This window comes from Ambystoma mexicanum, chromosome 13, assembly GCF_040938575.1.
Source record: "Ambystoma mexicanum isolate Mex_15411 chromosome 13, UKY_AmexF1_1, whole genome shotgun sequence".
NCBI lineage: Eukaryota > Metazoa > Chordata > Amphibia > Caudata > Ambystomatidae > Ambystoma > Ambystoma mexicanum.
Window position 1 is genome coordinate 507,697,063 of NC_090938.1, and position 27,696 is coordinate 507,724,758.

A 27,696-nucleotide genomic window follows, 5' to 3' on the forward strand; every position below is an offset into this window, starting at 1 on the left:
GGCAACATAACTATTTCTACATGTGAACCTGTCAGCTGGAAAAGTGATGAAGTTTGCAATGTGGACTAATAGTATTAGTGATTACATCACCATCAGTAAGGAAATTATAGAAGCTTTTTGTTTATATAAAAATTGGCTTCTATTTATGAAATGAATTCTAGAGGTTCGTGGTATGAATTGAGTATGAATGAATGAAAGAGAATATATAATAATGTTTTAACAAACTGTTTTTGTATTGTTTTTTATTAAATAAGAATACAAATAAAATAATGTTTGACTAAGATTGCAGTTTTAGTCTCTTCTCCTAGTTATCTCCTCGAATCCACTGGACATCATTTCTGTTTAATGTATAGTCATTTCGTTAGTACCACTTTTCCCGCACTGCCAAACTACAGGTTTGTCGATGGGGGATGCCTGATTTACCTCCCGCCAAGAGCTGGAGGTAAATCAGGCCCCCACCGGCAAAAAACAGATGGTATTACCAGCAACGTAAACCCCCAAGGAATCCACCCACTGGATCTCGAGACGCTGACCCCCTTAGTCAACACTTTCACCCAACAGAGATGATCTCTGAAGTGTGGTGAAAGGGCCGCCTGAGGAGTTTGGCGTTTCTGATTGTGAAACAAAGGAAGACCCAGGTGTAGCAAAAGATATCGCAGTGCACCCGGCTCTCCCAGCTCTCCTTTTGTTTATTAATCAGGGGCGCTTACATCCAGAGGCAGCCCTTTGACCATACTGCACTTTTGGAGTGAAAAGTCTGCCAGTAGGGTTGGCGTCTATGATTTAAGAAACAAAAGGAGAGGCGTAAGGAGCAAAACAACTGATAGAAATGCACCCGCTTCTCCAGACTCGCTCCCAGTGCACATGGGAGCAATATCCAGCGCCCTCCCTCCCATATTTAGGCCACACCATCTTCTTAGGGTCCCCACCTGGATTCCTCATCCAAGTGGGGACACTATAAACATAACTTTTATGCATTTTGTGGCAAACCTCCAGTTGTTCTTTTCCTGACAGTCCAGAGCAGTGGCTCTGAATGCGGTCAAAGATGCACAAGCCCAGCCAGGATGCCATTTGCTTGTTTAGCTCTGGGCAGCTTCCATAACGATTGTTGAACTGATATATTGATTGGACACTTAGACCTTTCTTCTTCACAGCTGTGAAACACAATTGGGGTCATTCCGAGTATGGCAGTAGCCATGGAGCAATTAGCTCCATGGCTGCCTCCCATACCGTGACCGTGTACGGTGTTGTGCAATGGGGACTTACTGGTCTAGTCCAACCCTGGCGGGACCGGTAAGTCCCCATTGCACAAACCATTCCCCATTCCCATTTGAGCCACCATAGGGCTCAATGGGAATGGGGAGGGCGCAAATAACGGGCTTGCGAATGGCAAGCCCGTTATTTGCGCCCTGGTCCCTTTGCGGGACACATAAGGGACATGTGGTCAGACCCCCCGCCGGCGGTAATAGCGCGAATTTTCAGTGGATTTCCCCCCAGCCAAGAGCTGGGGCAAAATCCGCCGAAGCCCTGATTTGGCAGACCCTTAAATCTGGCGGTAATAACGCGACCGCCGGATTTAAGGGTTACCGCCAAACTCGTGATGAGGCCCAGAACCTCAAATCACGTAGTTGCCTAAAATCTACCTATTCTTGGCCCCGTGCACTAGGACCATGTGCAATGCAGAGGGAGGAGTGGAGCGGAACGGGGAAGCCCTGGGGCTGCCACGCTTTACCGTCGCTTGATTGGCGCTTAGCCAGCACCCTGGCAGATCAAATTATCACAGCCACTGGATCAGCTTCCTGGAAGGCAACTACTTCTTAACCCATCCACTGTGCCAACCGTGGCATGTGACACGCGGAGCTGTTGTGTGTCATCCACCCAGAACCTGGGGAAACCCTGAGGGAGGCTTGGGGCAATGGGGAGGCAACCAGGAGAGGAATTCTTCAACGCCCATCTTGAATTGTATATCCTATTTGAATGTCTTAGGAGCAGAGACAGGATATTGTCGTACATGGTAGCTACCACCTCACAGTCAGCAGGACTTTGCTAACATTTTTGTTGCTCTTTGGCAGGGTGTCCAGTTAAAGGCTCGAAAGCAAAAGGGTCGAATGCAAAAGGCAGCTTCTTCGAGTGCATTCGACCGAAAACCAAAGGATCGAAAACATTTTTAAAATATATATATATTTTTTTTCTCTAGTGTAGCTTTAAAAGGGTTTTTTTTATCCCAAATACAGGGGTTTGAGGGAACCCCCCAAAATAAATAAATAATACAATCCTTTTTTGGTCGAATTGACTCGACCCTTTTGTCATTCAGCCCTTTTTTTTCGAGCCTTTGACCTATAACCCTTTGGCAGCCTGATGGCAGCCTCACTGCTAGCCTGCTTATTACATACTTGGAGTTGAAGAGTGAAGAGTAGAGGTGTGCAGGGGGATAACGAGGAAGGGAGGTAGGTTGTGTGATGGTGTGCCCTTCCTTTATCACCCCATATCCCACACCCTCTGACGACCTGGAGTGACACAGGTGCGCCAAGAGCAGCCCACTTCCACCCGCAGAGTTCTCAGGACACCAGTGACTCACATGCTTTTAGGGTTTCATTTATGCTCCGAGTATGATGTCCAAGATGGAGACTGGTGGTGGCTTGGATCAGTGTCTGTAGATGCTCCAGGCATGGACATTATTTGGCCAGAAATGTTCTCCCTCTCTGTACAAAAGCCTAGGTGAGGGTGGATTGGAGGGAATGGCAGGGCAATCAAAGCAGGGTCCACGGTTTGTAATGTAGGCAGGCTACGACCTTTGACTTGGGTTCACCTCCCAAGATGTCCAATCTACCACCATTGTTTCTGCAGCAGGCCTAGCCTCTCCCAAGAGGCCCATTGCCCTCACCAAAACTCATCATCCAGCCTGAAGCCATGGATAGTCTAGGCTCCCTAAACTCTGGGTCTACTCACTGTTTTGGTGTCTGCCCTTTTCCTCTGGACTTTCCCCCGACCCAAACCACAGAGCTGTTTCGCCACGGAACTGTTTTCACTCTTCTGCAGCTGTTGCGAGTCTGTTCCCTTCCCTGTGCTGTCAGCTTGCTGAGCCTGTGCGCTAGACTCCTTTTAGTGTGTTCTCCGTTCTCCTTCTGAGTCTGTGTGACACTCCCTACTGAACCTTTGTACTGACCTTCTCCTAAGGCTATCCTCTGCCCCTCTCTGGAGCCTGTGCTCTGTTCTCCTGAGTCCATATGCTGTCCCCCACTGAGCCTGTGGGACACCCTTCTCCTGAGCCTGTGCCTATCACCCTTTTGTGAACCTATTTAAGGAAACATGCTCTATGATAAATTGGGAACCGAATTTTGAATGTTGCAATGAGTTTTATGTACTGAAGGGGAACTTTACCTACCCGAAAACCAATGAAGTGGGATCGGCTACAAAATGGTGACGATTTATCACAGCTACATGGTTACCCACAGGTGTGTCATGTGACAGATAGATACTTGAAAACACAACGCTATCTGTCACTTTGCCCAGACTGGGAGGCCCGTAAGTTCCGACTACTGATGTGCACAAATCCACTTCCTGTGCGCTCAGTATGTGCTGCCAAATGGAATTTAACCACAGGAAGTAGGGTACTGTAGAATCTGCATGATGCCAGAAAACCTGGAAACTGTTAAACATCTGCTCAGCGAATGCCTTTGTTTAGGGTCACGCTATGTGACTACCTTGGGTAACCTTCTGTACGATTATGATACTATCAAATCGAGTGAATTTTGGACGTATTGTTCCAATACGAATCAGTGGTAACGCACTTGGCACTTTACAGGGTATGGAAAACAGTACCATTGAAATTGATACGAATCAAACATGAATTGAACTATTATGAGTCGTATGGTTGTGTGTGTTTTAAGTTGTTGCTGTATAGTAATATTTAATTTATCTATGTGAAATTTGTTGTGATTGAATTTATATGTGTATATATAAACGCAATTGTAAAAGTTCTTAATGAACTTAATACAATAATAAATAAAATTTCTAGCAAATAATCCTAATTCATGTCCTGAGTAGTGAAACAATCAATTTTAAGTCTTCCATGTCGATGATTTATAAATGTACACAGCCTGACAATATGTCTGTTTGATAAAAGTAGATAAGGTTGAAATGGTGATCCAGATTTTCAAATGTCTGAGTCGAGTTGGCTAAGTATTTTACCAGCCAGGCCCCCTATGAGCATTCACTTACAGCACCGGCTAATGGGAAGGAAAATATGCCTCAGGAGACACTGGATGCCAGAAGTTATGAAGAACTTGAAACTCCTTGACTTTGACATGCAATGAAAACATGGAGAGGAAAAAGAGGCCTATTTCATTATTTTTGGGATTGTGTAGAGCACCATACGAATCCGCTAACCACTTCAGAACGCTACAAGTGGATTGCTAAAAAGTTAAACCTTTATCATCAGATATAGTGCTGAGGATTAAGTCATCGAATTGCAGATGTAAGCATTGTAGATGGCTTACCATTCTCTTTAAAAATGTGTCAAAAGCAGCAAGGTGTCCTAAGCATTTACTGTGATTAAACCAAAGCTGAAATGTTTGAAGGTGAAAGGACAGAGAGTTATTTTAACGAAAATAACTTTCGATTTTCTCTCCCCCAAACATTTCAGACTATCCCCTTGCTCCCCACCCCCTTACTTACCTGTGGGCTTCACACCGCCTTGTGTGCCGCCATCTCCAGCATCCCTCTGCAACGCCAGTACCCTTCACTTGCATGTATGGGAACCAGCGCGGCGGTGTCCGCGTTCCTTTTTTTTGTGTAAACTTTATTGAGAAGGGAGAGGGGACACCTCTGCAACCCCGCTCACATTACAGTGAAGAAGAGTGGGGGGACACGCCTGCGTCCCTTCTTCACTGTAATGCAAATGAACGGGGGACTTGGTCGAGATTTTCAGCTGTATGTCATTTTTGTAGAGCCGAAATTTGATCAACTCTCCCATCCATTTTTTTTCCAGTCTTTTTGGGTCTTTCCATCCTAAGTACACCACAATCCGGATAGAGAAAGACCCAGCAGAATACAAATAGTTTTGAGGCACTGGAAGCAGACTGAAAAAAAAAAAGTTGAGGAGTGGGTGGATAAGGAGGGTAAATTGGTAATGCTTGAGAAAGACTAACTATAAAACTGAAAAGGGGAAATTATGAATAAAAAAAACATCTGACTTCGCGGAGCTAGCTATATGACATGTCATTTTCACAGATGACGCTTGTCAATGGGGGCTGCCACGAAGCAAACACCAGACATGATTGGAGGATGGCCAGCACAGGATAGGGCGCAACTGAAAAGCAAGAAAGAAGGGTAATTCAAATTCTCTGTCGGGCCTAAGCTAGGGAACCTAATGACCAGATCCGTGCTTTACGTTCAAGAAATCTGGTGTGTCTGCCCAGGACAGTGTACTGCAAGCCACCACAGTCACAGGGATTTAATGTATCCCATCCCATTTCTCTAAACAATGGGCCTCATTACGAGTTTGCCAGTAAATCAGCTGTATTACCAACAACTTCGATTACAGTTACTGCCACTTGGTCTGAAGTTTCCACGGAATTACAAGGCCGTGTAATTCCCCATTTTTGGATTCCATAGGTTTTTTGGCAGATTTACCACCAGCAAAATCAAAGCACAGTAAATCCATCAATTTTTAGAGGTAAAGGGGAGAACTTACCTCCAGCAACAAGCCGGGGATGAATCTGCCACTTTTCCTCCAAAATCAGTGGATTTACAATGCAGTAATTCTAAAAGTGGTAAATGCACTAAAACCTAGTCAAAAGTGGTGGCAACAGAATTACTGCCATTTTTTTCCTGCAACACCAATCTTGAAATGAGGCCCATGTATCCTTCTAATGGCTTGTGCCTTGTCCTTGGCTTGTCACACATATTGTATTTGCCTGTCCTGACTTTGGTCTTTGGCCTTTGGCCTGAACTGGAGGATAAGGCAACAGCCTTATGATGGGTGAAAGCCCTTTATCGCACTCCTCTTGCCCTTGGGATTTCTGCAGCACTGATGCTTGTCTGTATTCTCCTCCCTAGCAGGTTCTTGCGGGCAGGATTTACTTCCTCCTCCCTGGGATTCCAAAGGTCTGCAGGACTTATTAATTTAGGCTGGGGTCCTTGCAGCTCCCAACAAGGTCTCTGCTAGAGCCCACAGCTGGTCGTACCACAAATGTTTCTTTAAGTGATGGCCCCTGCCATTCTTTAAGCAAAGATTTTCAGCACGCCTCTTTATCCTAGCCTTACCGCTCAACCAGGCTTCTCTCAATCACTGCCTTAACTAGCCCAGCCTCCCTCGTCTTTCTCTCTTTGATACTGCCTGGCTCTTTGGCTTGGACAACCCAAGTCTGTTCTCCTGTGTCTCCTTCCAGCTTCCCAGCTAGTACTGGGCCTACTTGACTTGTCAAACACAGATTCTGCTTTGCTAACTCACCTTCTCTCTCTCTACTCAGTACCACATCACTCTCTCTCCATGAAATGCCATCCTAACTCCCACCAAGGTTGGAGGCGTGTGCCTCTTTTTCATACAGGTGCTGATGTAGTGACTGTCTGAAAGAGCAATCTGATTTTCTGTCTCCCTATTGTCTTTGTTTCCTTGTGACTGGCCCTGGCATACTGTTTCCAGTTCACCCCCCCTAGGTTTAGCCAGTGAATTGAATTCCTCCACCTGCAAGTGGGATCCACTTTTAGTCATCCCAGATTGGCCCTTGGTGTAGCACCTGTGGCCTGAGATCTTTGCATGGTACACCATACTGGATTCAGATTCCACTCTCATGGCATCTACCTAAATCTGTCATTGAGTTCCCAGAGTTCTTGTGTTGAAGGTGAGCGTCACTGCTGTCTTTCTGCTGCCAAGTGGGTTTCTCCTGGCTTCTGTTCTTGCCGGGACCCGTGGACCCAGCATAGGCTGCTCTGTGGCTCTCTCTCCGGGCACAGAACTGCACCTAGAGTCATAACCTCTCAGAAAAACACCTGATGTGTGTCTTGTACCTGCACAAAAGTGTTGGTGTGGTCAATGTTCTCAGACCTCTCTTCCCATTAGAGGGGCGCTGGACCCATGACATGGATTACACTTTTTCAAATTGTTTATAAAAGATATTGGGCCTCATTACAAGTTTGGTGTTTTCTGGGTGGTAAATCCACCCAGATACCACCAAACTGTATTACCGTTACTGCCACTTGGTCCAGCGATATTACCACCAGATTACAATTGCTGGTCTAAGTCCCAATTTCTTTTATTCCATAGGACTCAATGGGGCGTTTTCAGCATAAGAACTGCTGAGGTAATGCCACCGAAAATGGCCAGGAAGTCGGTGTATTTGCCTCCAGCTCATAGCAGGAGGTGAGTCCTCTAACTTTCCACCCCCCTTATAGTTGGGCGGTGCAGTAATTCGCCGATGTATGGTAATATCACTGCATTTAACCCGCACCCCCCAACTTGTAATGAGGCCCAATATGTAACGCTCACCTGACTCCCACGGGGGCGCTGGCCTGGTTCGCGCGGCTGTGACCTCGTCTAAGGTGATGCGCAGGGTTCGGAAGACGGACTGGACCGGGCCCCAGATCTGGCATGTCTGACTCGCAGAAGTATCCTTCTGTAGGTGAGAATAGGGGGTTAAATGTCTGCGGGGTAATGCAATCGGCCTCCCCCTTACCCCTCTCACCCTCCTCAAAACCCTTCTGTGCTTCCCCGTAGCGTCTCACCTTAGGGTCTGGAAGGACGAGCTCTCCACCCTGCTTCTGATGCAGGGGCGCGTTGGTATCCAGTTATGTCACTGGATTTTCGGATGGGTGAGAACCAAACTTGCTTGGCTTCCAGGTAAGTTTTTCTATAAGTGGTTCCCCTTGTGTCCATGCATTAATGTTCTAATGCTAGTGTCTTTTTCCCCCTTAGGGGCCGGGGTCCAAAAATGCCTGGATGCGGCGCGAACCCGAAATGAAAAGGGAATGACCCAACAGGTAAGTCTTGACATGGAGTTTTAGCTTCCCTTTTCCCTTCTTTCTCTCACCTTTGTTCTTGTCTTTTTCTCCCTAGGCGCAGGGGCGCGACTGCGAACCTGTATGGTCGCTGCTGAACATGGAGGCGCCCTGTAAAGGTGAGTAGAATGCGGCGCTGCAGCGATCGATGCGATGTGCTTTTAAAAATAAATGTCTTCCTTTTCAGGATTGTCGGCGAAATGTCTCTGGGATGCAGATTTAGCAGGTGAGGCCTTTTCCTTCTTCTGTTCTCTTGTTCCCTTCCTTTGCAGGTGATTCTGGATGCTGGCAGGTGTGGCAGAAGTCAAGATGCAGGAGCAGACACGGTGAGCGTCCAGCTGCTAGATGCAGAACAACGCGAAGCACGTGTGGCTGATCGGGTGTGGTTTAAATAGCCTTGGAAGAAGTTCCTAGAATGTGTCCTTCCTCCAATCAGGTATGTATCCTTCCCCGACCACGCCCGGGTGGTAAATGAGTCCCACAGGTAAAGTATTTCCTTTCAGGCCTCAAGGAGGCCGGGGTTCTGCAGCATGGTCTGCATCAGGTAAGTGCACCCAAACACTTTCATAATGAGCCTGGCGCCTATGGCGCCAGGACTGACGTTTTCTATGAGCCTGGCGGCATAGGCGCCAGGACGCTGTCCAAAGGGCCCCTATAAGGGGTTGCTGGGACCTTCCCCGGGGACTGGATGTCCGCTTTCGGGGACACAGGGCCTGAGCCGGCTCCCCGGGAGCAGGCATCGTGACACAATATTGTCCCCTAATTGGGTTTTACTCTCTTCCGGAACGACTGCACATTGGGGTCACTGAAGAAAAGACTCGGGGAGCTCTGGGGAATCATTCTTATAATTGCCTCTGCCCCTCCATTTATCCTTTGTCTTTGCTTCTGAAAAAAGAAGGAATATTTTGTTGTGAAGATTTTCTTTCATTTTCATTAATTGGTTTCCTAAATGGCATTTTTATTAAAAAAACTAAAAAAAGTTATATTTGTTGTTTGCAGGTTTAGTTCTTTCACCCTCTTAAACTGTCCCTAAGCGCTGGGCGTATACAAGAGAGGATCAAGAGAGGGAATGAGGCAACATTGGGGCTCATTATGAGGTTGACGGTAAAGCTCGCTGGTAGGCGGCGGGTTACCGGCAACCCCGTAACACTGTTACTGCTGCCTAACATCCCGGTGCTACCGGGATATCACAGGCAGCAGCGGTACGGTTATTTTCCATTCCCACAGAGTTCGGCTCCTTTGGAATGGGAAACCTGAAGCACCAGCACTGTTGTTAACGGTACCGGCGCTTCAGTGAAATACATGCCGGTAGGGGAACTGAACTCCCCGCAGGTCAGGCCTGCCGGTAGTTCAGTGCACCTATCAGCATACTTATAGTTTGGCGGTCCAGAAAGAGTGCTGGTATGTTGCTTCCGGCACCTTTATTTCCGGACCGCCAACATCGTAATAAGGCCCAATGTTTCATTTTGTTGGTCGGTGGTATAGTGCCTTCACTGCACTGAGGCCGTTTCAAGGTGCTGAGGGAGAAAATGGAGCGAGGGGAAGTAATAGAGGGCAGAGGAGGCAAAAGAGAAGGTACGCTTTCTTACAGTTTCTTCTAAATGCTTAGAGGTCAAATGCCAGAACAAAGACGGGTTCAGGCAGACGCAGGGCAGTGTGAGCCTTAGAGCTTGAAAGGGTGTGCAGAGTGGTGTATGGCCGTGAAGCCCCCAAAGTCCTATAGCTGCAATGGCTGGATAACACTGAGCACTCTAAGAGTGGGCTTCAGCTTCTAGGTTCCCTGGTGGGTTCTGTGCTGTCCCCAAGACCTGCCAGCATCATTCTGCTGTCCCCTGGGGAGGTCCCCAGATTTTGCTACCCCTTGCTACCCTGTGTCCCTCTGCATGTTAACAGCAAGCAGCGGAGTGAGTCCTAATAACACAGGGGCTTCAATCGCACTACACCTGGAGCTGCTCTTCTGCGGGGCCAACAGCGGTTCAAGACTGGTTGGATGAGAACACAATTTAGAATTGGGCAATTGTACATCATTGGTTGTATGTCTGTGCGCGGGGGGAGTGTGGAGCTGGGAGTGTACACGTGCAGGTTCCTAAGACAGCACTCACCATGGGCTCCAGGCATCTTGAGAATGCTGTAGGACAGAGGGGTTGGGGGGATGAAAAGGATGGGGAAAGAGGAGGGTGCGAGGTAGGAAGAGAAATCGGATCTGTGGTATTCCAAAGCACTGGGCATTTCTTTGCATTTTACCTTTTTTTGTGGGGGGTTGGGCGACCCCCAGTCTGCCGGCTATCACCTATTCCCCCCACCTTTCATAGCCACAATTGTAATACTCCCTGACCCGTCCCCTATGAACATACTGCAGTAAAGTTCTGTGAAATGCCCTACGAGGAAAGGGCTGCAGTGGTTTGGGGGGTACCCCGAGAAAACAGGGGGTGAGCGTGAAAAGAAAGAGGATCTGACAATGGGTTTGAGTTGAGTTGGCTGAGCTCCGAGAAAAGGGAACTAGGCCAGAGAGGTCCCCGGCGTGCAGCTGCCCCCCGCTTCTCTCCACACCATCTGCAGAAAGATCCACTCCTTCCGAGGTGATGGCTTGCACCAACAACTATGAAGTAGCAATTCTGACACGGAAATAGTTTTTGTAGCCTTGCAATTGTAGGGCGGAACATTGTGTCCTGCCATAGGCTGGTGAGCGAGAACAAAGCCTTGAAATGCAACTTTTGATTTTATTTTCTAGGAACTGCCAACTCCATCTTGACACAAGATATGAAGTATGAGACATTCAGCGTTCCTTGGCAGCCGGAGATAAAAATTCAAAGACCGAAGGTTGTCCGGGAAGTGCTGGAGAAGGAGAACCAAGCTGCTTATGGACAGAATGATAAAATGCCCAGATATGTCCATTTCGCAAGCAACAAGACCAACAAGTGGGGCCACCAAAGGTCATATAGGATCCAGATTCTCAGCTTCGCCGGGGAGAACCTACCGGAAGCAAGTCCTGTGGAGAACGCGATGAATTGGGCAAGGTACGTGTGGGCATTTTTGGCTATGATTGATAAAGGGATCCTTGTGCACGAATGGAGTTTAGTCATTTTGCCTAACAAGGCACGTCATTGCATGCAGGTCAATTTCTGGAGAAAATAAATACACTCAAACGCTCCCAGTCTCTTGCGTTATGTGGTGAAAAAGTCTCTAGGGGTTAGGAACTGAGAATTAATGAAATTTCTGCCCCATATTATTTGGTTGCCATCGCTGTTGGAGTATTCAACCTAACTAACAAGGTTTACCATAGGGCCTCATCACGAGTTGGGTGCTAACACCGGCAGTATTACCGCCGGGGCTATTAGCCTTACCATCAAACCCCCCGGCGCTATTAGCGTCGGATCATGGGTTTGGTGGAACAGTAAGTCCCCATTCCCCATTGGGCCCATTCGGGAATTTCCCATTCCCCATTGGGCCCAATGGGGAATGTTCGGTGCTATTACCGCCGAAAATCAGCAACATTGTGGCAAATTTGCCCCCAGCTGGGGGTAAATCCGCCAAGCCCACGATTTGGCGGACCCTTAAATACAGCAGTAATAGCGTTACCGCTGCTTTTAAGGGTTACCGCCAAACTCGTGATGAGGCAGAAAATGTATAGAAATTGATTCTCATTTAATGCAAAAAAAGTTTAAAATACATATACAATTAAAACCATAATTAAGTGACTTGTGCTTTATAAAGTGACCAGTGCATACCACCTTATCTGTGACTTTGTGTACAAATATAGTAAAATACTAAATTGCCAGTCAATTATACACCAAAGTTATATCGCATACTGAGAGTTGTAAAGCACTAATTCAATGTTACAGATCACCATTGTTGTTTGAATGAATAACGCAGGTTCAAGATGTCATCATGAATACCTAGAAGGGCTTGATTTCAATAAGCCTATTGGCTAATCATGCTGTACATTGGATGCACCCTACAGCCAGACTCACTCTTTTTACCCCGTATTGCAAAGAGCCATTTGCATTTCATCTAGAGGGTTTAGAAAAGGGCAGTGGGCAGTGGTTCTTGGGGGGGGGGTTGGTTTGCGGTGTCACTGGCATTTAGTGGAAGTTGGCATGCGGAAGGGGGGAGAAAGTACACTGGCTGGGTGTAATTGTTGCTGGTGGCATGGGAAAGAGAAAGGGGGATGGCAGAGAATAAGGGAAAGGGGATGGTGGCCCGTGCGGGGGACAATGCAGGTGTTTGGGGATGGCATGGGGGACTGTGGCAGGCACTTGGGGGGTGGTGAGGTGCTTGTGTTTTTGGGATGAGGAGGGGCTCAGGTACAGGGAAAAAGAGAATGGTCGCACTTGAGGGGCGGGACGAAGGCAGGGACAGCTCCAGTGTTTTTTGAATGGGGAGAGGAGGGGGCATGGTTGATGGCAAGTGGAGCGGGCGATGGAGAACAAAAAGGTGGTAGGCACTACCTACCACCTCTTTGTGCTCACTTATCTTTAAGTTCGCTGCCAGCTGCTGCACACAGTCACACCAGGCAGTGTTCATGCCATTTAATAAGTGGCTGGGGGACAGGAAGTCAGGCAGCCAGTACAGGAAGTCAGGCAAATGCGCCCCTGAAAGAGCCGCTGGCACGTCAATAGCCTGTTTTTTAAAAAACATATTTGTTTCATTAGGAGAGGTAGGCTGCAGGTAGGGCTCATGGCTGCATCCTGCTTCGGGCAGCCACTGGCCCAAGTGGAGGGTCAGGCAAGAGCCTTAGCTTTGACCCGGACTGGCCCAATCCCTGCCGGGCTCGCCCAGCTCTAACAAATAGTACTAAATCTGCATCCAATTAGATTCAGATTTAACATGCCAAGATTATAGCTATCATCCCACATTTGGGGATGGACATGGCTGGTATAACACTGCCAACCCAAGTCTGATGAACGCCTGAGTGTAGGAAGGGCAAAGCGAGGACTGAGGACTGTTAAGGGCACTGTCTGCCCAGAACAAGGGGGTGATAGCTATATGCACCCTGGGCCTTTGCCTGGGTTGCTAATAACATTTTTGGAAGGGGGATGGAGGGTAAATCATGGCCACGAAAAACGCACATCCCCAATTTACACAAGAAAAGAAAACAAAGATGGCTGGGCAAGGAAATAGTAAAGGGACATAGTTGCACTGCTCCAAAGCTGGCTACTAAGTGCGCTGGAGTGGGGTGACAATGCAGCAAGGTAATTATGGGTGAGGAGGAATGGGTGTTGTTGCGGGTGGGCAGTACTGACGTGCCAGACAGTGGTGGGCACATGAATGGGATGGAGGCTGCAGAGAAAGCGGGGGCTGGTTGTCACATTCAACCCGTACTGTGCACCTTCCGATCGGGGTGCTGATAAAGGATCAGAAACACTAATTTCAATATGGAGATATAACGCAAGGCGGCAAGCCCATGGGCCGAGCCAATGGCCCGCCACCCAATTTAAGGGCCTGAGTGAATCACATGTGCCGTTATGGTGTGGTCGGCCCGTCGCAGAGTTGTATATCACCATTAGTACCCACAAGTAACCACACACAGGTGCTAAACCCAAAGTAAAAATAACAAAATAAAAAATCATAAATTTCTTTAGTCCTGTGACGCCATTTTGGTAACCAGGGTTGGTTTTCAGTGTTGATTATGAATCAACAATGGAAACGGATTCTTGCTTCAGACGTGGCTCGCAGTACTGAAGAAAGGTACATTTATTTATTTTTTATTTGTTATTTCACCTTTAACACAGCCTGAGTTTACTCGCAGGTGCTAAAGCTGGGGGAGAGGGATGGGAGGGAAACAGAGGCACAGGACGAGGGACCACACAGCTGTGCGGGCGCTGGGAATGCGGGCTTATACTAGAGTATACACCCTGTGTTCCGAGCTCCTTGATTGGCTAGCGTCCCAATCCCAGGAGGTAATTTGAAGAAATATCCCCAAAAAGGGGGCTCAGCTTCACTGCTCTGAGGAGGCCCGTCAAGGCCCAAACACGTGTCTGGGCTTGCTGGTGGTACTCTTGTTCAGAGGAGAACTATCTAGCATTTTGGGGCTGGACTGCACATGTCGGTGGGACCAGACTGATGTGCAAATGGATATCCATTGTGTGAAGAGTGCAGTGAGCTAAAACCTGGTTGCAGACCCTCTGGAGTGGAAGAAATTCCATAGATCTGGGTACTTGATAAGGGTATTTGACCCATGTTCGTTCTCACTAGAGGGGCCCCCACACCCTTCTACAGTACTGTTGCTGACTGCTCTCAATAATAAACTTTGATAAAGTCAATATGTGTGCCATTGTATCCTGTGGGTTATCTTGTGTAAATGATTGTGAGGGGGATTGTATTTTGTTATTATTTTTATATGTAAAAGTTAAAGACTCGTAGTAACATATTATTGGGTTTCATAAAAAAAGGTAAATGCTATTGTTAGCATATTGTATTTGTATTTGTATTTATTAATTTGTATAGTGCTACCAAAACCCTGGGGCATCTGGGCGCTGAAACTTACATGAGAATGCATACATAAAAGTACAAAATAGTAGCAGTATACTTAGCTGCTCCATCAAAAATATACAAAGAAGTGGCAGATAATATACAGTAGTGACAAAAAAGCATATTACTCAATCAAAATATATACAAAACGTGGCAGATGATATACAGTAATGACATTAAGGGACATAAACACAAACAATCTAGTGTAGAGTTGGATTCTATGATAAGTTTATGAGGTTGGTCAGATCTGGTCCTGATCCGTGAACCAGGCTTTGATCTTAGTACGGCAGATCGGAAAGGATGGTTCTTCTCTTATGGAAATTGGGAGGGCATTCCATTTTTTTGCAGCAAGGACTGGGAAGCTAATTCCACCCGCTCGTTGTTGGTTGAATCGTGGGATGGCAACTCAATGCGATTGTGCTGTTCTAGTAGGCTGCAGAGATGTATGTCGTGAGTGTCGGGGTCTGCAACCTTTGGATCTCCAGATGGTTTGGACTACAACCTCCATCGATCATTGACAGCAGAATCAATGAGGAGGGATCACGGGAGTTGTAGTTCAAAACACCCAGAGAAGCACAGGGCGCAACCCCCTGCACTAGGATGCTGGATTTGAAATCTCTTTAGCCTTACATTGGAAACCTGGAATTGGATGCTGGGTGGCAACAGCTGTTATCAATGCTGCGAGAAAAATGCTTTTAGAAGACTTGTTTTTATCAGACTATCATGAATGGTGTGCTCTTGTTTATCAGGAGAGCTGCCTTATTAAGTAGCCCCTGTTTGTTCTTTTTAGTTACATTCGAAAAAGTTGGCGGACGCCGTCCAGCCGCGCGGACCCTCGACTTGAGCCCCGCCTATCCCAATATGTCAGTGCCAAGGAAGCAGGTTTGAGTCTGGGAATGGGCGCCTTTTGCCACATGGGGTTTCTTTGGTGCTGGTGCTGCAACGACCTCTGCAGGTCATTATACAACAGCAGGCCCTGGAGATCGAAATTGGCAATTAATAGAGGCTGCATGGTTTTGCAATCTGCTGGGTCCACCTGGGACTTCATTTACATCACCTGCAGCCTTTACCTCCAGCTCGAAGCTGGAGGTAAATGCACACTTTTTAAATATGCATTAGCGCCTTTTTTTGACGGTATTTTACTGGTTTTCCTACATGCAACATGGTGGAATTACCATGCATAATTCCTCAATCAGTAAATCCTTCAGTGGAATTAGCGATGGAGGAATTAACATCACTTTTTTATACACCTAATTTGGCGGAGCAATTAAAGTGACAGTAATTCCATTTCAGGCATTTTTTCCGGTTACCTCAATACTCCTAACAAGGGATGCATGTGATTATTTCGATTACAAAAATTACAAATTAGAAATGTCCGAAATCGCAATAATCTCGAACATCACCACGCAGCAAAATACCATGCTTTTAACCTGCTCCCCCTCGATCTCCCTTACTTACATTTTGGCGGCACACTTCGATGTGTGCTGCCGACTCCTCTTCTCCCTGCAATGCCAGTTCCCTTCACTTACTTGGACGCCATTTTCGTTGACTCTTTTTTTCCCGAAATTTTATACAGCTACCTGTAACGAGTCCCTTGGCGTATGTCATTTTCAAAATGTTCACAATTATGTGCTAATAATAGCTTCTCAAATCATAAGAAGGGTCCATAGGAGAGGCCTTTATCGCCTGAGATAGTTGACCTTCTACAAGTTATGGCCCTCTGTTTCGCCTTACACTATAACTTGGGAGCATGCGATTATACTTTAATAATTGCCCCTACCATGATCCACATCCCTTAAAATACTTCGGGCCTCATTACACGGACAGCGGTAACCATGGCGCTAATAGGGCCATGGTTGCCACCGGTATTTTACTGATTCCGTCTTGGTGAATTTGGGAATTACCGCCCCATTCCAAGGTTGGCGGGGTGGTAATTCCCCATTCACCAAGGCCCTTCCCCATTCCCATTTGATCCCCCATAGGGCTCAATGGGAATGGGGAAGGCAGCAATTGCGGTACCGTAATTGCCCCCAAGGTCCCTTTGCGGGCCCGTTCCTTAACGGCTGGTAAAACCAGCCGTTGAGGTCGGGTCCCGCAAAGGGACCTCGTAGTAAGGCGGTAAGGGTTTACCGGTACCGGTACCCTTACCGGTAACGGTAAACCCTTACTGCATTCCGTGTAATGAGGCCCTGATTCTTTTCATAATGTTATCATTCATCAGGGGCCAGATTATCAGAGCTTTGCACTAGTAACCCACCGGTGACACTGGTGGGTTGCCGCTGACCCGGAAACACAGAATCCGCCACACGGACATTACAAGTGCCAGCTGCGTGGGAAGTCAGGCGGCAGATTTGGTAACTCCCTTTTCCCATTCAGTCCCATAGGACTCCATGGGAGTGGGGAGACGGAAGCACTGGCACCGTTGCTAACGGTGTCAGTGCTTCCGTGAAAAGTCTGCCTACAGGGGCCGTTGTGTAGGCTGGTCTGACCTTACCGGGCGCTACGGCCCCTGCAGGCAGACTCGTAGTGTGGTGGTCCGGAAACAAGGATGCCGATAAGCTTACTGGCACCCTTTTTTCCGGACCGCCACACTCGTAATGAGGCCCAGAATGTTTTCTTTACGTTTGATGAGTAACATGAAAAGAAATGTAGCAAACAGATTCCTTGTTGTTATGCAGCAAACATAGCACAAAAAACAGTATGATTCATTTTATGCCCCAGTTCAATTTCTTTTCAGCTAATACCGGCTGTGGCAAAACGTTTGCTCCATGCTATATTATCAAAGCACTTGCTCACTGTTTAGAACAGGTGCAAAAGTTTGAGAATCTGGTCCTGCAATATCCAAGAGATGCAATATAAAATGTTGCTATCACCCACCTCTTGTACTCATTTTAACAACATCAGAAGCATGAAAGGCTGAGTTTGCCCAGTAGATTAAAACGTGTGCTGTGAATGATACACTGTAAACAGTAAAAGGGTCATGTTTGATAGCCAAAGTATAACATGCGGGTGCCAGTCTGGCCTTATCTCTGGATAGGGGAGCAGAGAAAGTTTAATGTGGAGGCATGGGGTGCAGTCATGGGGCCAGCCTTGTTTTTTGGCCCGTCTCCATCGGTTAAAACAGATTTGATGGAACAATATCTTTATTTGGGCACATACAGTTACAACCCCGGCGTTAAGGGTTAACGACGGCGTTAACCCTCAACGCCGGATTCCCACTTTAACGCCTGCTTTTGGCAGGCGTTAAAGTCCATGGCGCTAACCCGCCATGGTGCTAATTACGCCGCCGTAATTTACGGCGGCGTAATTAGCGCCTTCCGCACTCCCATTATGCCCTATGGGGCAAAAATGGGAATGGGGAAGGGAAAATGGGAAATGGGGATTTACCGCCCCACTCACCTTGGAATGGGGTGGTAAATCCGCCATCCACCATGGTGTAAACGTAGTTTACACCATGGTGGTAAAGTTGGTGCACTTAGCACCAAGGTTGTAATGACCTCCAGGGGCCTCATTATGACCCAGGCTCTAAGTGTTTAACGGCGCCGTAAATGGCTGCGGCGCCGTTAAACACTTAGCACCTAATTACGATGTCCCTTTGCGGGACCCGACCTTAACAGCTGGTTTTACCAGCCGTTAAAGTAGGGACCCGCAAAGGGACCTTGGTGCTAATTACGGTACCGCAATTTGCGGTACCGTAATTAGCGCCTTCCCCATTCCCATTCAGCCCTATGGGGCAAAAATGGGAATGGGGAAGGGCCATGGCGGCATGGGGAATTACCGCCCCACCAACCTCGGAATGGGGTGGTAATTCCCCATTCCGCCATGGGGGACTCCGGCATGGACCATGGTGCTAATAGCACCATGGTTTAGTGCTGGAGTCCTAGGACTCCAGCCCCGGGGATAGGCAGCTGTTGACACTGCATCGCACGAATGGGGGAGGGAGGAAAGAGGAGGGGTCCATTACACATCTCACACTGATCCTGCTAGAAGTCCTGAGTGGGATGCATTTCAGAACAGCCATAACACCACTGTTCAAGCTTAGGTCTGTACTGCACTTTAGTGCCACAGGAACCTTCCAGCCCACTGTCAGCATGCTGCACGGCATGTCATTACCAACATTCCCGAAAATGCTAGGGCAGTTTCTTAATGCACTCCTGGAAGCATGTGCACCAGCACATATCCCTGCCCACTGCCCCAACGGAGGTGTACACCACAAAGGCAGGGTTCTATGGCACTGCCCATTTTTGTGGCACTGGATTGTACGCAAGTACCTTGATGGCTTCAGAGCATGTGTAACACAACAGACAACAGTGCCATTCAATGAAAGTGCCGGTGGCTTGCCACACAAACCTCTGCTAGCTTTGGCCACTTACCAGGGCTAGCACATGATGTCCATGTACTAAGAAACAACACCCTTTCAGGCAACATGGAACCCCACAGAGAACAGCATATCTGGACATAAGGTACACAGGGAAAGTCACAATAAAATGTCTACATCAACTACATAAAGGGAAGAGAACACAGCTCTGCATCACACCAGTGATGAGTGCACAGCCACAGTGTATCCTGTGCATGATTCAAACGCTCACTTTGTGTCATGCTGCAAAACAAAAGAGTTGATTTAAAGATAGGTACTCTGCCTTTCCTCTCCTTCCCCCAGAAGCTCATGGTATCCCAAGCTCTGGTTCTCTCTAGGATGGACTATTGTAAGAGCCTCTTTCTAAATCTACCTGCCTTTACTCTCCTCCCACTGCATCTAATCCAGAACAGGACTGCGAGACTTGTCCTTGGCCTCAAGCCCTGGGATCATATCTCTCCAGCTCTGAAATCTCTCCATTGGCTCCCAGTGGATGCAAGGTTTAAATTCAAAACCCTCTGCATTGTCCACAAGGCTTTCTGGGGCCTGGGTCCAAATTACCTTCAGCTATCCCTCCGCAAATACCTCCCCTCTTGAGCTCTTCGCTCCTCTACCTCTAACTCCCTCAGGGTCAGTCGTTTTTCAAAGAAACGAGCTTGGGGTAGGTATCTGTCTTCGGCTGGGGCCTCCCTCTGGAACAGCCTCCTTGCCACTCTAAAACTTGAAGAGAACCATCTCCGGTTCCGGAAGCACCTCAAGACCTTCCTCTTTTCTTCTGCCTTTGCTCCCCCTCTCCCCTGCTGATCTGTTCTCTCTTGGCACCGTGCACCTGGCCACCCTCTGTCCTTCGGGCTCAGGTACCTGCTCACCCTGCCACCCTCCTGCATTGCCTCCCGACCACCCCTTGCACTGGGGTCTGTATCTGTACCCATACAGCCCCCCCTTTTTCTTCCTGGACTTATCAGACCTACCCTGTCTGCTGCCTTAAACCTAGCACTTGTAAATTGCTGGCTGCATTACCACTGTTTGCTGCCTTTATTATTTATTTGTTTATTGTTATTTATCTGTTTTTCCTCTGCTTCGCACTTTCCACTTCTCCCCCCCTTCCATGCACTTTTCCCCTCCTCCTCTCCCATGCACTTGCGCGTTCTCAATGTCACTGGGCCTAGTAAGATCTCTGTTTTGTTCTCCCTGGTTCCCCTCCCTGTGTACGAGCGCAATAGAAATAAAATATCAATATCAATATCAATGCCTGGAAGGTTTAGAATTAATCTTAAACTGCCATTGCTCTGGGCAACCCTCCAGACCATCGTTCTTCGCTTGCCAAGCCATTACAAACGGGGAAAACTATATGCAAATCAGGCTTGGTCCAACCCCGAAAGGGTCAGTCGCGCCCAAACTGCTTGGTCACATCCCGTCTGCACGAGGCGACAAGCATCCCCCTTTGTGTCATGCTGCACATCATCTCACCATCCCATAGGCCACCACAGCTGCAGTAACCCCCAGACCCATATGCACATTGTGCATGACAGATCCATAAGTACCAGAATGCATTGGGAGGCTAGTATGAAAATTGAAATAGTCCATACTCCACCGCATGTAACCTTCGTTCATGCCGCAGGCAGCTCGCCTTGAACACAGGGAAAAACAGACTCCATTAGTACCTAAGCATTGGATCTGTGTGGAAGTACAGAAGGCACAATACATATACAAGAACATAAACATCATTACACTCAATGATAATATCCTAAGTGAACCAGGTCAGCAAATAGGCAATGTCTATGTGGAATGTGGTAACTGCAACAGTGATGCTGTGCAGAAGGTTGTCCACAGATGCCATAATATAGGCCTACAGGCCACTCCCGAAATATACATACATTGATGCACCGGTGATCTGAAAGGTTCTGCCCATGTGTACATCATGATGGACTGCACATTCAAAATAAGTGGTCACCGCCCCCAGAGTTAATACAACTTCCTAAATCTGTTTTATTGCAAGAGACTAAGGGCCTCATCACGAGTTGGCGGTAACGCCGGCGCTAATAGCGCTGGCGCTATCTGCCCTACCGCTAGACCCACCGGTGCTATTAGCGCCGGATCACCGTTTTGGCGGATTTGGAAATCCCCATTCCCCATTGAGCCCATTCGGGAATGCCCCATTCCCCATTGGGCTCAATGGGGAAATTTTGCGCTCATACTGCCGGCGGATTTCCCGCCGGCGGTATGAACGCGAATTTTTGGCGGATTTCCCCCCAGCTCAGAGCTGGGGAGAAAATCCGCCGAAGCCCTGATTTGACGGACCCTTAAATCCGGCGGTAATAGTGCTACCGCTGGATTTAAAGGTTACCGCCAAACTCGTGATGAGGCCCAAAGGCTGCTCACACATTCCCTGGCTCATGCCACCAAACCGGAACCCCCAGATGCCACAGAAGGTGGCTTTCCACAAGGCACATGTCTGTACCAGGGTCTTCTTAGGATGCACGCTCAGGCTGCTGAAGGGATGCTTCAGCTGCCTCCACCAGATAAGGGTTGTGCTCACATTGTGCAATGTCACGCAACATCTGCATGCACAGTTTTGCCCCATTGCCCCCTGAGAAAGTGCTCCAGGCTCCGAGGATGAGGATGACCATGCAAGTGTGGACATCACACAACAGAATGGCCATGGTGAATGGAGGGCGGGGTGGCGGATCTACCAGCGCTATATAAGAATTACCTTCAGTGACATCCTGGCATGGGTTACACTGTACATATGTCACTAAAAGAAATACAATGACACAATCAAATGAATATGTGGCTCGTGGTATGTGCAGGTAACATCCCTCTGGTCCCCCCACTTCTGCCCTCCTAAATGCCACAAGTCCCCAACACCCCGGATCTCCGATATTCATCAAGTCACGTGGAAGTCCTACAGACTCCATAGGGCAGATTATCAAAGATATGCACTGGTGCTAAAAAGTGAGCAAATGCTTTGATAATACAAAATAGAGCAAACAGAAGTTGTCACAATCCATATTATCTAAAAAACGTTTGCACACGGGCAAAAAGGATTCAGGCTGTTTTTTGTACTATGTTTGCTGCATAACATACAACAAAAGGTGTCTACTGCATTTCTTTTTATGTCATGCGGTGCACAACATAGATAAAACAGCCTGCTCCTGTTTAGCCCCAGGTGAAATGTTTTTAGATAAAACCTTTTTGCACCATTCGCTATTAACAAATGTGATGAATACTACAGACCCCTCACTAAACTCCTGCCTAAAGTCTTCTCCCAGGTGGCCATGGGAGGGCAGACGCTGCCTGATCCTAACCTTGAGGGTGGTGTTCTGCGGGAGGATCACCTGGGAGGAGAAAAGGCCCAGGGGCGTTAGAGGACTCCCTGGGATGAGACACAGCATTTGTCTTGCTCTAGAGAGGATGTCTCCTTAATGCCAAACTATATAATGGAGTGTTGTAGTAATCGTCCTTTCGTTCCACAAGATACACATATAAATAGAGGTGAATAGAATCAACTCCTAGACCTTCTGAGAAATAAACAGTCATCCAAAATCCTAGAGACTCGTAAAGTTAATAACCTCTATAAAATCAAAGGTATAGTGAAAGGAAATTTGTGAACAGCAGCCAAAAATAACTGCCTTCCTCTTTTCAATCAGGCTTGATAACTAATCCCTGTGATATTCCTTTTAAAAGTATTGGAAAGAACAGACTGGGTCTTAAAAATAAAAATCAAACTCGGAAAACTGACTATGACATTGGGGACTTCAAGTCTCATTATTCCCTAGGTACTGGGATGAAGAAGAGGGCTGAAAAGGTACAATGTTGCAGGAGTGGCCAGTTCATTAATATAAATGACCCATACCTGAAGGAAAAAGCATAGAGGAAGCAGGAAAGCAGAGGAGCAGAGAACGCAAACTGCAGAAGCAGCGTGGTACTTTGCTTGCAGCCTAAGCAGAAGCTGGGAGCGCAAGAAGACTCTGGGATACCTGGGTGGCAGAATATGGCTGCCGGTCCTGAGAGAGGCAGGAACTCTGGAAACCTGAAGTGCAGAGGCTGCGCAGTGGGAAGCGAAGGCAAGGCAAGCTTTAGTTCCCAGGAGGCTATCTCAGATGACTGGCATGTACCGGAGGGCCTCGAGGCTCTCTATGTTGGCTGGCGTTCACAGAGGGCCTCAGAAGCAACAGGGAACATGTCTCTGGTGGATATCATGCACCAGAGGGTCTCTGGAGTGACAGGGTCTCCCGTTGCAGGTGGCGTGGGTGAAGGTGGACTCCAAGAAGCAGTTTGATGGTTAGCAAGGAGCCACAGAGGAAGAACACCTGTGAGCGACGAAGGGACAGGAGATGCAAGGCTTAGGCAATGAATCTACATGCTGCTAGTAGCTCCCGGAGCGCTCCTTACCTGTTTGTGTGTCCCAGACAGACATTCAGTTGAAGAGCAGCATTCTCGTATGAGTGAAAGACAAACTGAAGTTAATTGTTTGGTCTTTGGACAGAAGTGAGAGAGATGCAGCGAGATTGGATGTTGGCTTGGAGGCCATTAGTAGACTGACTAAATCTATGTTAAATATGCCAGCTATGGGTAGTATGCCCAAAAGAGCCTTAGTGAAAGCCCTGTCAGAAGTCCTGGGGGTGACGGATATCTCATTCAATCTGTTCCCCACTATCAGAATCCTTTCAAATTGTATGTTTTGCAAAGGGTGCAACGTTCGCTTCAGTTTTGCAAACCCTAATTTTCGGCTCTGCTTCCTGAATTTTCATGATGCACTAGCAATAAGGGGGATTGAGGTGTTCGAGAATGTTAAAGCAGAGGTTTGCCATTTGCATGACTCATGGTATCCGGGGTATGCAGATATGGCTGAGAGGTGACCATAGCTGAGGGTGGTACGTCCATGGCGGGTTGCGAGCCAAATGGAAATATGGATGCAAATGTTGACCCCAATTGTTTAATAACTGACTTGACAAGAACTGAATTAGAGTTGAGATTGAGGCCGGTTGAGCTTGGTTGTTATTGAACCCTTCAAGCAGGCATTGGAGAAAGTACTTACATGTGCCACTCAGGCATCTCCTTTGGAGCAGCTTTGAGGGGCCAATTCGAAAGGAACAAGGGGTGGGCGGCGGCCCGGCAAGATCATGTTAAAGACACCAACTCCAAATGGATTGGTGGAGGCCAATACCATTACAAGGAGGTTATCTGGTCTCCACGCCTGGGCACCAACTGATCATGGTTGTGTTGAAGAACAAAGTATCCTTCTGCCAGAGGGGAGTGGTGGGGTGTGGGGAAACACAAATCCAACTGGGTTGACGCAATATTCAACATGAGTGGAAGCGAATGCAGGAACATTAACCATGTTATCATGGAATATTGCCGGGTTTAAAACGAAAACAGCTGAACCTGCTGTTGAGGATAAGTTGAAAATGTATGACATTATTTATTTTTTTATTTATTTATTTAATGTGATACAGTCTATTTAATAAACTTTACACATATTAATAAGTAAGGACCATGTATAGATTAAACTTCCGTAAGCAGAATAATAACAATATAACAATATGATAATAATGAACTATTTACACATATAAAATCAATCTCAAAGCTCAAAGCTCAGATAGCATGTGAAATAAAAAGGTACAAAGAAGAAGAAGAAAAAAGGGCCGGGGCAGTGACTGTTTTAGGTTACGAGTACTAATTTCAGATCTGAATATTCAATATTTCTTCTATCTTAATCCAGATATTGAAGAGAGCTATCATTTCTCGCATGCTCTCAGAATTCATGCAGTGATGCCAGAATAATGACCTTCCGATTGATGCTGGATTATGGGAAAACTTCCCCAGATGACAATGGATTACGTCAATCATAGTGTCACATTCTGTCAAAACATGTCTCGCTGACTCTAATACTTTGTTTCCTTCACACAACCGACAGGTGCGTTGTTCCAATGGCAACTGCTGACTTCTGCCCGTGACCAACAGAATAGGCAGTTGGTCCATCCTTAATAAAAGGATAAATCGTCGCAGTTTTTTTGAGGGGCATAGATTGAGATACCCTTGGGGTTGCAAGAATGAGTACAACCTGTATTGTACAAATGCGTAGCTTTTCAACGCGCTAAGGTGAGCGAAATTCTCTAGCCAATCCCACATTTCTACCCTCTTATCAAGTGCATTTTGAACTTGCTTGGAATATGGGCCATCTCGCCAGGTCCATCCAATTGTAGCAAGAAGTTTTATCATCGTCACAGATGGAGACTGAGGATTTTGTTTCTTGCACAATTCTTGGAAGATGGTAAGCAGGAGAGGGTTAGCTGTTGTACTGCGCATTTTCAAAAAGTGCCCCAATCTCCTTTTCATGACGATAGCCTTCATAGAGGGTAGCCCTAATTCTAATCGAATAATTGCCATCGGGACTCCCGGGCCCAGGCCAAGTATGCGACGCCAGAACTTCCCCTCGATGATTTGGAGCCAGCTAAGATCTAAGTCTAGAAGTGAATCTAGACCATAAGTCATCATAGGGATAAATACCTGCATGTATAATTGGCGCGTACCCCAAAGCGAAAATCCTCCTTGCTGATTGGTAAAGTTGGCTATTAAAGATGTTACTTGTGCTGCTCGCATTGTACGTGAGAGCTTAAGAGCCACATAGTCCCCATTGGGCTCAAAATCAATACCTAAATAACGGTAGAGTGGGGCGTATAAAATCAAGTTGTTATTCACCGTGAGGTTCACACGGGATACTTTTTTGCTAGTAAATCTCAATACCTTAGTTTTGTCTAGGTTAATAATGAGACCGTTAGATTCGGCGTACTCCCATAATGCAGTGGCTGATCTACGTAAGCCACTAATAGTGTGGTCAAAGATGACCAAATCATCAGCATATGCCATGACGGTACAGGCGGAGTCCCCGATTTTGGGGGGGCAATTACGGGTAGAAGTTAGAGCAAGCGGGATATCATGCACATAAAGATTGTACACTAGGGGGGCAGTCACACAGCCCTGTTTGACCCCCCTATTTTGATATACCTTGCTGGTCAGATGTCCCTCCTGGTCCAATTTTAACCTGACTGAGGTATTCTGATGTAACAATCTGAGAAAATATAGTACACCAGCAGGGCAGCCTAGGGCAGCAAGTTTAGACCATAAGCGTTCTCTAGGTACCAGATCAAAAGCTGCTTTAAAGTCGATGTATAGTGCATACAGCGGCGGCTCATCTCTTTTACGGGCTCTTGCTCTTAATAGGTTCATTACCATCAAATTATACCCGGTGGAGTAGCCTTTTCTGAAACCAAATTGGAATTTAGATAATATATGGGCCCGTCTACCCATGTCTGAAGGTCCTTGAGCAACAGAGCGGCAAACAGTTTGCCTGTCGTGTCCAGCATAGAGAGGAGTCTGTAATTATTCGGGTCTAGCCGGTTTCCCTTTTTAAATACCGGGATCAACACGGCTGTTTGCCACGACTTAGGTATCACCCCTTGGCTCAAAATTTTCTCAAACATGATTGCCAACAATCCTGCCCAAAACTCAGGTTGGGCTTTGATAACTATATTGGCTAGGCCATTAGGGCCGGGAGCTCTAGAGGATTTTAGAGTTTTTATCTTACAGAGTATCGCTGTGTATGACATATCAAATGATATACTAGATCTTGGAGGAAGCGGTGGAAGACTCTCCTCTGGCTGCACGATGGCATTACGATTCAGCAGGAAATCCTCCCATTCCTTTGCACCGATAGGGTTTGCAAGTCGCCCCTTAGCAGTTTCCCTAGCTTCACCCAGAAGTGCCCAGATGCTACGAGTGTTTTTCGAGCAGGTGGTGTGTATCAATTTCTGATATGCCAGAGTTCTCTCGGTAAGCCGTAGCTTTTTGATATTGGTTCTGTATTTATTCTTACATTTCCTAACAGCCACCCTGAGATTTTCTAAAGGTTCGTATGACATTATCCTCCTCCAGGAGACATGGCTAGAGTGGGATATAGTGCTAGATGGTTATAGGGCCTATCATGTAAAGGCCAAGAGGGAATGAAGTAGTGCTGATATGTGGGGGGTAAGGGGTGGGGACGGGAACCTTAAATGGGAAACAGTCCCCCAGAGGGGTTGTATGATCGTGAAGAAGATAGATTGCAGGATATTCCTGTACCAAGGATGAAGGATCCTAGATTCTGTGCAGAGGGCTTGAAACATTGGCACTGGTTAGACAAAATGGGCATGAGATCATTAAATGGTAGGTAAGCAATGATATTCCAGGTCTAGCAACCTTTAGAAGCACTAGAGGGAGTACAGCCATTGACTAGTTTATGGTGACAGTAAATCTGTGGTAACAGAGAGTGGATTTTAGTACACAGTCAACCCTTTTTAGTGATCATTGTGGCTTGACCTTGGAGGGCCAGTTAAATGCAATAGCACCACGCAGGAATACAATTAAATAACTTGAAGGGCTTACTTGCAAGGCCATTGTTACTAAACACATGAGATGGGAGTTGGCAGGTAAGCCCTGGATAGGGGGACAAACCTTGAATTTAAATATTCAAAAATGTATGTTGTTGCTGGATGAGCTGGTGAAGCCAGAGTCAATCACTTCAAACTATGAGAACCATACAAGGGAGATCTAGGAGTTGTTCTTACTAAAAAGGACATTGGGAAGGAAGAAAGGAGCATCCAAAGGCTGGTTTGATGAGCAGTGTAGAGCAGCAAGAAGGGTGCTCTTCTCGTTACTGAAGGGCAAGTTTGCACAGAGGTGTCAAATTGTACGGGCAAGGTCCTGTTACAAAAGAGCCGTGGAAAATCGGAAGCTACAAATTGATATTAGTGCTTGGGAAGCACTGGAGGCAGCTAGTTTGATAAATAATTTGAAAACTTTTGGGCAGCAGTGAATAAGAGCCCCAT

The 27,696-nt window shown here is 47.0% G+C and overlaps 1 protein-coding gene across 1 annotated transcript in view; it reads left to right on the forward strand.

The window, feature by feature from the left end:
* The window catches only part of LOC138521389 (amine oxidase [copper-containing] 3-like), a 104,875-nt gene that overhangs the window by 41,691 nt on the left and 35,488 nt on the right, over positions 1-27,696 (forward strand). Inside the window, exon 2 of the mRNA XM_069634178.1 lies at positions 10,730-11,015. Coding sequence (XP_069490279.1) covers positions 10,730-11,015 — 286 coding nt within the window. The remainder of the gene's footprint in view (positions 1-10,729; positions 11,016-27,696) is intronic.